The 12579-nt window shown below is 34.6% G+C and overlaps 1 protein-coding gene across 1 annotated transcript in view; it reads right to left on the bottom strand.

Moving 5' to 3' along the window:
• Window positions 1-12579, bottom strand: part of CFAP47 (cilia and flagella associated protein 47) — a 343401-nt gene that overhangs the window by 154816 nt on the left and 176006 nt on the right. Inside the window, exon 49 of the mRNA XM_086608696.1 lies at window positions 7591-7702. Coding sequence (XP_086464822.1) covers window positions 7591-7702 — 112 coding nt within the window. The remainder of the gene's footprint in view (window positions 1-7590; window positions 7703-12579) is intronic.

Here is a 12579-nt window from a genome sequence, read left to right as displayed (position 1 = left end):
GGTTAGTTTTGGTAATAATATTATGCTAGAAGGATGTAACACTTAAAAGAAAAAAAAAAAAGGCAAATAGACCATAACTAAAGTCAAATACTACCAGACAGTCTTGGAAAAGCAAAATTTGTTCACTATATGCTCAATGGTAGCTACACCAGGTGGCGATTTCAGCATGACAAACACTGAAAAATTAGTTCTGCTAAGAAGGATCACATTAAATTGTTACAGGGAAGCAAGTTTCATCATTTTCATATTGCCACTGTTTTTTTTCCTCTGAGACAGCAACTGGGTAGCATAGGTATAAAACATCAAAGTTGAAAACTAAACCAAAAAAATAGAAACAGGTGTGTACTTAAATCCAGAGAAAGGAATGATATAATTTTAAATGTAAAAATATTAGATACACAGATTTTCTTCCCTCTCTTAGGAAAAATCTATAAAAATACAAATAAAATATCAAAATAGAAATAATTAAAACTGAAACTAACTAAATAAATTTTACAAATTTCTAAAATTAATCACAGTACAGAAGCCAGAAATTGCATCCAAACAAGGAGAGTGATTGTAATTTCAGGAAATTGTTGAATTATTTTTTTTAAATCTTCAAAGAGAAGGTAGATGTATAAGTATAATAAAAAAGTGAAACGATTATGGAAAGCTCAGGGAAATGAAGTCTGAAGAAAATGCTCAAGGTATATAAATATCGATGTAAGAGGACATATTTAATGGCACTAATAGTTAATGGATCTCGGTATAAATACTGACTAATTAATCTGATTTTAGTCTCAATATATAATCCTAGTACAATTTTGGTCTATTGCAGCACAATATCAGAGAGAAGCAAAGTGCAAGAGAAAGACTTCATTAATTTTAAATACCACCATTAATGCACTTGAAAGATGTCAACTATTATAAGAAAATGAGTTAAAAAAAAAGAAAAAATATAGCTTTAAAGTTGATTAAAAATAGTTGACTCTTGAAAATCACTGAATTCATAAATTCTAAAGCCTCCTTACAGTAGACAATATTCAGTTACACTTCATTTTATAATTTAAGTACTTTTTCCTTATAGTCTTCACTTCTAGTAATTACGGAGAGTTTCATTGTCTGTATTTCAGAAAATTGTATTGTGCACATGTGAGTGTGACAGAAAGGGACAGAACATGGATGTCTACAGTTTAAAAAATTTTATTTCGTCAGTAAATAGGGGGATGGTAAACAAACTAACTTTTTTTGGCTCTGCACAAAATGAACTCTAAAAAGTATCAAAATAGTTGGCTGAAGAACTCTGAATAATTAATTTTTATTTGCAGCAAATCTTGGAACGCTTGAAAAGTTCCAGAACTGTAAATTGCTAATGCTCAAGAATGTTTCAAGAGCTAGTGGAAGAACTATGGTAACCAAAAAACTACTTGAATTGCTAAACCACTGTGCTGATAATCCGGTAATCGCACGATCAAAAAAATCAGTGAAGAATTGCACTGTATTGCTGACACTCAATTTTCCTTCTTTGTGGAAAACAGATGTCAAGCAAACAGAATTAGTCACAATGAAGTTAAAATCTTGATCAATAACGGTGACTGGATTGATGTAATGCATTCAGATCTCTGCAAGGCATTCAATTAAATCTGTCAAAGTATTTCAATAAAAAATAATCAGTTTTACTATACAGATGGCATACATTTTTAAACTTAATTTATCTGTTTAATCTTAAAATATTCACACATTGTCTTTCGTAATTTTCATGGGCACCAAAGTATCTACTACTAGCTCAAAGCTATTTAAATTTTTTATTAGAGAAAAATAATTGCTGGCAAGAACTGAAAATAACAACAACAACAAAAAGTGTATTAATTTCAAGTCAAATATAGAATGCAGAATCTTTATCAGTAAGGACACGGTATGTAGTATGCTCTGCATTATTTCAGTCCTTAAATTAAGACAGAATATTTTCCCAGGAAGTATTCCTAAGCAGAATGCTCTCATAGTTTGGGAGTGAATGGTGCAATCCAATGACCACTATTGGAGATTAAGATGATACATAAATATATGAATTTATTCAAATTATAGTCTACAAAAAAAATCCAATCAAAGGTGTTTGGCAGGATGAGAGAAAGGGTTTTATACAATGAAGTGTAATAAAAAGTCTTTAGTACTCCATGAACTAATAATAAATACATTGGAAAGATGCAGAAACACTGCGTCAAAAAAGACAGATTTAAAATAACAAAGAAGCATGTTTACACTTTTCCTACATTTCAAAACGGCTTTGATATAGGAAGTTTTAGGCTTTCAGCTGTGAATGCACTGTCATCCGTCAAAACCCACTGTTGCTTACGCTGTCTTCAGCAAAGGCAGCAGTATCTTATGTTACCTTACTGGTGCTGCAAAGCAACTGATAAATGATAATTTGTTCATGGATTACAGTCTCCAATGTTCAGGGTTTTTTTCTTGCATCTAGTTGCTCGGTTCTGACTTCTGTGTCATAAGTTATATAATAATGTAACTTGTCAAAAAATCATAGCTGACAATTTTTAAAGCATACATTCAAAACTAAACAAGATTTCATGTACAGCACAGAGATACAGTTCCCACTGATTCAGGGCTGCAGAATTATGTCACCAATAAGTATTTTAGAAAATACCACTCCTCTTCTCAGCTGCCCTTTGGCATATATATAAAACACTGAACTGGGCAAAGCAACAACACAAGTATTCCTAGAATTATACTGAAAATTAATAATTAAAAATTACATAAACTGTGGAGTTTTTCTTTTTGCTGATACAACATTTCTATAAAAGGTTTCTTGGTCAAAACATCATTGCAAATTTTCTAGCTTTACTATCCAGTGTTTAAATGCTTTATACAACTTCAGTCCACATATTAATACTGAAGCCTTGTTTTATATTGCTTCAGAGAAGATGCATCCCTTTAAAAGGAGGCAGGCCATTTTATTTCCCACTAAAACTGTATTTGCAACACCACATGTTAGACTGACTCATTGGCTATACATTACAATACCTCATCCAATTAAGAAAGCAAAAAATATTGAACTTTTTCCTTTCTGTATAATTTGAATAGACTATTTGATAGATATGTATTGTACATGATTATTTTCTGGTGCAGAGAGATGATAAAAGCCCACAATATCCCAATATTTTAACTGGAAACAAAAACAGAAGGCTATGTGGCCACGGAATTCATCACACAAAATCTGAAAAGATACAAAAATGTTTAGCTTGTTGTTTAAATATACCAACATGATCTTAACAAGCATAAATCTTGGGAGTAGGAGGAGGGTTTTTTATGTTTTCCTGTATTTTTTTTTTTCTGGCCAATTAAATCAATGCATAGTTGCTGCCTCAAAAAAAGTTCCACAGAAGAGATAAGGTAAATTAAAAAGATGAGTCTAATTTATGTAAACTATATCTTCGGCCATTTTTTTCTTCTGGCAATTTAAGATGTTTACTGTAGGCTACAACAAATCTTTATAATCTTTATTCTGCATAGGAAAACCTCTATGATGATATATGTAAATTTTAAAGAGCTTCTGTAAATCCTACTACTTGGTGGTGGTATACTGGGACTAAATGAATTACTCCCTGGGTCAAGGAAAAGGAAGCAGAACAAGCTTTAAGACTCATACATAGGAGAAATGAGTGAGTGGCAAATCCCGCTGTCAACTATCATTCATATATGGTTTTGTAGCATTTAATAAAGAGGTGAAATGGTTTATTTATAATTCTCACTGTCTGTTCCTAACGTGACAACGAAACCATGATATGAAAGGGCACAGGAGTATGCAACTACAACTGCACTAGGATAGGTGGAAAGGGTATGCTGGAGATCATCTTGCCAGGTGGTGGCATGTATGAATAGAGCAGCCCTCCTTCAGTGAACTCCAGTGATCCAGCAGCGGAGGTATGCCAGAGCCATTCACAAACCAGAACTTCCTCCTAGTCTTTATTACAGATGAATTAAACTCAATTTGTTAGGGTGTCACAGTTTAAGAAGTGCTTAAAGCAAAGGTACGGACAGGTGCTGGAAATTCAGCAATGGCTATGAGAAGCTACAGAGACAGCCTTCCTCCTGCATGTGATTTTATGATTCCATTGAAATCAGAGCGATTAGTAGATCAATTTGCAGAATTCCATCAAAGAAAGAAATTGACAATATTATTTTTAAAATCAGATTTCACACAAGTGTTGAATGGAAAATACTGTTAAACAAACTAGTTTAATCAACATATTTACAGGCTAGAATGTATTAGCATGATCTTCACCATCTCATTAAAATTGTCCTACACCTGCAGTTTGACAGGCCATGTCCTGTAACACACAGCCCTTTTTCCTCAACTAAGCTTCAAAAGCTTCAAGTAGCTTGGAAAAGTGCTGCCTACTAAGTATAGACATAGTAAAAAAATAAATGGAAGGTGAAACATAAAATTAGAAAGCTTCCTTTCCAAAAGCTATAAAAGTTTTATGGACAAAAGGACAATGACTACAACAGGTGTGTATTTTTTTGCACAAGAAACATTCAAGTATTACGAGCTTGGGTCTATTCTGGAAAAAATCTCGTCTGTTCTGTGGAAAGCAGGAATAAGAGTTTGATAAAAGATTAAGTAATATGTAGAAGATTATTTATCAAACCTAAAGGAAATTGCCCTATTATTTAGAAAACAGATTGCTGAAGAATTTTATCTGGTGTCAGAATCTTGTATGAGATGTTTATTAGTCATTATTTTTATGTTAAAGCTGTCACATAGCTACAAAATAGCCAAAGCATATAATATTAGCCCTCTATTGGAATGCTTCCAAATGGACTTTTGAAAAGAACTGGGCCCATTTTTAGTTTAGCAATCATAAAATAGCAAGAAGGAAAGCAAAAGAAGTATAATTGTGCAGGTATGTAATTTTGCAACTAAAAAGACTTTGAATGTAAAGGAGAAATGCTGACCATTTGCTCAGTACAATAATTTATATAGTAAAAGTTCTTCTATAAGAATTTATTTTAATATGACAAAAACATGAGCAGAACACCAAGGCTACAAAGTTTTATACTTAGTGAGTTCTAAACTTGAAATCATCCATCAGCACTATGACAGTCTTCAGCTAGATACCCAAATAGCTGTGTTTTTTTCCCCACAGGATATACTGATTCTGTGGATAGCTTTTGAGTATTGGTTTTTATTTTCAATCATTCAACATGTTGGCCCATGGATTATTTAATTCCCTACAAACAAATTCACCAAATTGAATAAACAGTACTTTTCTTTTTGGGTATTTAAATCATACTTTACCTGTAGTATCCTGAACCTAGAAAGGACTAAGATTCCTGAGTCCTAATTAATTCCCACTTGAATCACCTACATCTAACCTGTGATCCTCAAGCTTCAGGCTGACTGCTGAAAAATTCTAAAAGTGCAAAAAATGCATATATATTTCAGCTTTGACATTAAAGTTTCCCAGGAGCTGAAAATTCTGCTTTGAGGAACAAATATGACTTCCCAGTCTTGCACAGTATGAAGCAGACAGACTTCCATTCTCCTTGAAGCCACAAAGCAAGCGCTTCCTAACTGATGTTACCTTAATAGGACACCTGGTAGTTAGGTTTACATCACAGCTGCTGCCTTTCAAACTTGTGGCAGTGGCCTTTCTTCCCTCCACCCCTCTCCTCCTACAGCAGCTGAATTACTAGAGAGCATGCACAATTTCTGACATAACCAAAATCATCCCTGCTCCAGAGAAGAATGAACATGGTTTCCTAAGGTAGTGATTAAAGCAAGCACTGAGCCAGAGGGTGGATTGTAGATAACTGGGCCCTGTTTCTTTTCAAAGGATAACTTCAGCCCTCTGTCAAGTTATTTTAAAGTGTAAAATAAATGAACTATTTTCTGAAAAAAAAAAAAAAGAACATACGTGGCTTCCCAGCCTTTGAACCAATAACTTTTCTGTCGGGTTTGACAGCCTGACTGTTCTCTCTTTTTCTCACTCAGTGAACACATAATACTTCCAAACATAATGGAAACCATTGTAATAGAAGTTAGAGGAATGACAAACCATAGGAGATGTCAGTTCAAATGTGTCATCTCTGTCCTTTTGAAGGCATGGCTTTTACCATCTGGTATTAATTTGCTGTGTGATAAAGCCCTTGGAACCTCTTCTACCGAAACTTTCAGTATATATAAAAGAACTGGGGATTTTCTAAGCTAGAAGAAGAGAATATTCCTAATCTTTAAAGCCTGAAAAAAGGGCATAAGTTAAAATACAGTGCATCTGCAATATTTCCTGGTGAATGTTTTTGATAGTCACAAATTTCATTGAAAGCTGACTCCTATTCATAGAAAGTGAATTTTTTCTCAGGGCTACAGATTTATCAAGAAGACACTGAAGTCTTCCTGTGGCACTAGGTCAAGCTTTGTTACAAGCATTAATTTATTTTCACAAATCACCTGTGAATTGAGATGGCATTATTATTTACGTTTTACACATCAGATATTAAAAATAAAATGGCCAAAAGAGCAAACTTGTTTGGCATCCTCTGGAACAAGACTTGGTAGCTTTTTAATGTTGAGAAAACAACTGTCATGAACCTTAATTGTCTAAGAAGGTAGCAGAATCAAGTGTTTGGTGTTAGGAGCTCACAAAATTGAAAGCATACACCAAGTATTTTGTATTAAGAGATTTATCCAATATCAGAAATCCTTTTGTTTAAGAAGTTGGTCAAATCTAGGTTTCTCGAGTGCTCTTTAGTTACTTTAAGACGGTCCCTTCTGTTCCCATAACTCCTTCCCAAACACATTATTGTACTTTGCTCTGCTGAGAGTTACTACAGTAGCTACTCTACACTGAAGAAAAAGACTGATTGTAGAGTCTTATTCCCACAATTATGTTTTTCATATTAGGAGGTAAAGAATGAGCATCATATAGAATTATTACTGAGCATTCGAATATTATTGAAATCTGAATTGTTAAAAAAATACTAGTTTAAAACAATTATTTTCAGGACAAAACATTAAATTTGACATGCTGATGTTAGTTAAAACAAGCAAGAGTCTTGCTATTTTATCATAAGAATACCAGTACAAACATGGACTGATGCAAAATATTTGCAATTAATTTTAGATATCCCTAGCCTCTACACATCTCAAAGAAGGAATCGGGTTCACTACATTCTACGTATCTACTCTTGCCTTTTGGTCAACAAATTGAACTTTAACCAATGGAAAGAATCAAATTCTGGTCTCTGCCTTTAAATCTTTGATTTGAGTAGTGCTAAGATAACAACAGCTATTCAACAGGTTTTGGAAAATTAAATGTAGACCAAATTAATTCCTATTAAGTCAATTTTCATGAGACCAATTAAATGCATAAAGTTGCACATATGCTGGCATTTCTGAAGGACCTGACCACATGTTTAGCAGTAATAGATCTTTACAAATAAAAATATGAGCCAGCTTAAAAAACAGTATCACCAGTAATTATAGCCTTACTTGAAGAAGAAAGGATAAGTTGAACAGAAATGTAAGCATTAAATTTAAACAGATTTAATCTGCTTCTCTATTGGGATTTTTTATATTTAGGTTCTACATTGTACCTTGAAAGATTCCTCGTCTCCACGGAGATACACTCAAAATATAAGCAACTCTGTCGTCTGGGTCTACAGTAATAACCGGTGCACCACCCACCATTGAAAGATCTGAAGACACCTAGTGAAGAGAATTCACAAAGAGGAAAAATCATTAAAAGCCTGTTACTGTTGCAAGAACACTATAAACACAATATCCATTCTACTTGCTTTGAAAAGTAGAATATAAATACACTATTGGTAAGTCCTAACTTTTAAGTACATAAAAAGAACGCATAGTTTAAGGGCAGTGCTGGCACATACAGGTCATATCAAGCACAAATTTTAAAGTCATTGCTCAATGTGAGTTAAAGTATCTCACTCAGACTATGGAACTACCTACACATGCATAGAGCTGCACTGTCAGTCCCTTACTATTTTACATGCATTTTCTTTAGAAGTGTAACAAAGAGGTTTAACAGAAGTGATCCACCTAACTAGATAGAGCAAAGCAAAATATCACTTGTCATTTTAACATCAACTGTTACACCTGAAATTATATTAAACAATGCTTTTTGATATGTTATATATTGTAAATGATGCGTATGCAATGGCATACATGGTAACTATCTGAACAATGGCAAGACCAAAACAATTTTCATATGATGAATTTTAGATTTTGTAAGCTATAAAGCTGATTACAGGAAAATAGGCTGAGGTTGTATTTTAATTGCATCTCATTTCTTTGTGTCTTGTATATATGTAGACTCTATAATCAGCAGCTCACAGAAAAGACATTCAAGTTTGAGGCATTAACAACCACAGCTGATAGCATCTAAGTCACTGGTTGTACAGAAAGCCAGCAGGTGGACTGCATGAAAAGATCTACTCATACCCTCTCTTCTGTTACCTTTGCCACCGGGTGGAGCAAACTGCTGCTGAGTGATGGTATTTTAAATTGACACTGCAATTTCTGCAGTGGATATCCGACTACAGGTGACAATCTTCCACTGACACACAGAGTTCTCTTAAAAAATGTTTTCAAGATATCATGTAGTACTGTAGCATTCTGCAATTTCTTATTACGTTAAACAATAAATTTTTCTCTGTGTTAAGTGAATTTTGAGTGAAATCACAAGTCAGAAAGGCTTGATTTATTTTTTTTTCTAGCTCATTTATTCATTTCATTAATGGTTACAGCTAGCCTGTCAAGCATCCAAGCTTGAGAAAAAAAAAAAAAAACAAAACTAATTATTAACAACAAAGAGAAAGCATAGGAAAAGAGGGGCTGCTACACACTTTGGATAGGGAGATTTCACTTCATACAAACTAAGCAATAAATTGTGATCCTACATTTATGGATTACTCCATTTCAGCTTACAGTGAAGGTAGTGAAGTATAAAAAAGTAAAGGCTAAGTAACTAAAAAATAAGGATAGGATAATAGAAATGACAGCAAATTAATAGGGATAGAAATAAGATTAATTAAAATGAGATTTTTTTTTAAAAAAGAAAAAAAGTAATATGGAGCAGAGGTAAAAGTAGGACAAATGTATTTAATTTAAATTGTATAAAATGCAGGAAAGTAGCGTAACACAGTTTCTGTCAAAAACTGGATGTGTCAGACTAGTTTCTACCTAAAAAAGTAAAAGGAACACTACTGGTATAGTTGACTATAAACATGAAACAGATATGAATTGTTGATGAATAAATATGGACTGGAAGTTTGATGATTTCCCATTTTTCAAGAGAAGTTTTCGATACCTTTCTGAATAGAGCAGTGAACTAACAGAAGCTAAATGATTTTAAAATGATGTTAACCTTAAGCAAGCAACTGTGTAATCAAACAGGAAAAACAAGCAATGAAGTAATGGTAGTACATACATGGCCACTGTTTCAGTACTCGAATTCAAGCACCCATATCAAAAGACAAGAAGGAAATCTCCCTTCCCTCCCCTGCATCAGATTGATAACATTGCTGGTTTTCTTGCTTTGTTCTTTTCTTGGTGTTGAATATGGTTCACTTCCCAGGATCATCCGGGATGTTTACGTAATAAATGCAGAACTGTTGTTTCAGTGCTCAAAGACATCGGTGATCTCAAACTTTCCCACACGATTTCAGAAACACATTACAGTTGTCATCTATTTTTGCAGGTCCCATATTTTGTTGCAGAGCTAAGAAAGATTTTGTCTTTCATGGTTTCATGTCTTTCATGTCGTGTAAATTAAATGTTCTGTGAGTCTGTCTAAACTAGGTATTTACTACACGACTGTCTGTAATTCTGAGGGGTGGAGACCTGCTGATTCTGTGGTCCCTTCTAGTATTATATTTCTACTGTTGATCGAGTAAGCCTGTTTTCTCCCTGCATTAAGTATAAAAACACACATACGTACAAATATATATATATAGTATGCTACACTGTCTCTTGAGGAGGGTGGTTCTTCCTTTCGTCAGTTTTTTGTTTAATAGGGATGGGATGAGAGATGGGCAATGGATAGGCAATCATATCTTCTTGTCACCACTCCCTATGAGTTTCTTACTGGTCAGAACCACCAGAAACTAATATTTCTCAAATTTGGCCAGATTTTAAAGAAAACCTAAAAAATGAGGCACCTACTTCTGAAAGTTACACGCTTATTTTCTCCGCTGAGCTGTAACCTACCCCTGTAAAGTAAGCTAATATTTTCACTCCTGGCTGGAGTCCAAAATGTTTTTTCCTTGACAGTGGATAGGCTTATTGTGCATACTTTATGACTGAGCTCCATCAGTGTTCCCAAATTAGGCAATTTTCTGTAGATATCTGAAGTCTGATTCATGCTGATCCCACCTATAAGACCAGAAAGGCACTTAGACTAACATTTTTTACCAAATAACCAGCAGTTTAGTGCACTGGCAAGACTTGCAGATCTTGGAACAAACCCCTTGGCCCAAGCCTGCTCAGTATGAAGAGACTAACTGAGCATCCATAGAGAAAATATGTCTTACTGTTTTACCACTGGCCTAATTATATCATCCTCCATTCCTTTTGATGGCTCTTCTAGAGTTCTGGTGCTGAGTGCCTACTTTCTTCAGTTAGATGGAGAACACAGATGGCTGTCTGAAACTGTGGATTTCAAGGCCAGAAGTGTCTAAAAGAAAGCAACTAGCAGCTCAGAACTTTGTCACCTCTTTTATCCCTATTTATGAAATCTTCCAAAGGCACTGAAGGAGTTGCTCTTTCAGAGTATGAATTTAATCATATAAATCCTCTGAATCCCTTTATTGTTGTTCAAAAGACTTCCCAGGGCTAGAAATAACCTTGCTTTTAACAATCTAGAATCATATGTATGAACATGTGTGCAAATTTTATTATTATGTGAATATACGACAGGTATAAAAATGATACTGTTTACATTAATTTAAAAGCTCAGTTTACTTGTAAGGTCTTTTTTTTTCCTTCCATCACCACTCTAATCCTTAATGAAAGCAAAGATTCATCTTCACATACGTTCTGCAGAAATCATGCTGGAATGATAGATCTGCAGATTTCTGATTTCTCTTTTGGCTACTTTAAAATAACTGAGTACATACCCTGAAAAATTCAAAAATTATGCTTAACAGTATATAAGTAAGTATTTAACTTAGTTGTTTTAAATTCTCCCACTTTCATGAAAACTTCTAGAAGTTAGGTAACAGACATCAGACATCTAGTTTACAGATGTTAGCCTTCTAAATGCATAGTATTTTCCCACGAAAATTTATGCAGTTTTTCACTGTAAATAGCTGTGCATCTCCACAGCTCCCTTGGTAGTAAATGAGTTCACCACTGACTTACAGAGAACGGAATCCTTTTGTAAAGGATAAACTTGCTACCTTGAGATAGCTCTAGTTAACTCCTTATCTCTGTGCATGAACTCTCTCTTCATAATTTGTCATTTATTCATTGGACCTATTTAACCTTTTCACTTCTCAAACTCTGAAAATCATTTAGTGCTACTTGAAATGTTTACTAAAATTTGTCAACTGATTTCGCTCTTTATGCACCTCTAATTCTCCTTCTTACTTCCCATGGGTTTTCCACTGTTCCTACCATATCTTAACAGTAATTGGACTTAAAAAAAATACTCTTTTTCCATCCGATAGAGTTATTTTCCCCCCTTGTGTCTAAAATTGAATTTCCTGTAAAGGGACCTGGGGGTCTCGGTGGACAACAAGCTCAATATGACTGAACAGTGTGCTGCTGCTGCAGCAAAGAAAGCCAACAGGATGCTGGGTTGCATCAACACGGGCATCACTAGCAGAGATAAAGAATTCATTATCCCACTCAGCCCTTGTCAGGCACACCTGGAATACTGTGTTCAGTTTTGGTCCCTGCTATACAAAAAAGATGTCGACAGGCTGGAGAGGGTCCAGAGAAGGGCCACAAAGATGATCAAAGGACCAGGAAGCCTGCCATATGAGGAAAGGCTGAGAGAATTGGGTTTGTTCAGGCTTGCGGAAAGAAGGCTTAGGGGAAACCTTATAAACATGTTCCAGTATTTAAAGGATGGCTACAAAGAAGATGGAGAGTCCCTTTTTACAAGGAGTCACATGGAAAAGACAAGGGGTAAGGGGTACAAGTTATTCCTGGGGAGATTCCAATTAGACAGAAAAGAAAAACTTTTCACAATGAGAACAATCAGCCATTGGAATTATCTCCCCAGGGAAGTAGTGGATTCCCCAGCAATGCACACTTCTAAGATTCATCTGGACAGGGTGCTGTGCCATCTTGCCTAGACCATGCTTTTGACAAGAAAGGTTAGACCAGATGATCCTTGAGTTCCTTCCAACTTGATATTCTAGGATTCTATAATTCTTCCTGATAATGCTTTGGTTTAACAAAGTTTCTACTAATTCAGTTATAATCACACTCTTCCATAAATATACGTTTCTAATGTGCTACACAGCCGAATCCCAGAATTTTAAAATTCTAAATAGCTTTTTTTCCTGTTAGTCTGACTTCTGCAATCACATTTCCCAAACTCTTCTTAAAAGTTCTCA

Source organism: Tauraco erythrolophus, chromosome 1 (genome assembly GCF_009769465.1).
Source record: "Tauraco erythrolophus isolate bTauEry1 chromosome 1, bTauEry1.pri, whole genome shotgun sequence".
Classification (NCBI taxonomy): domain Eukaryota; kingdom Metazoa; phylum Chordata; class Aves; order Musophagiformes; family Musophagidae; genus Tauraco; species Tauraco erythrolophus.
Note: the sequence above shows the minus strand (reverse complement) of the source record. Positions and strands in the feature narration are given on the sequence as shown.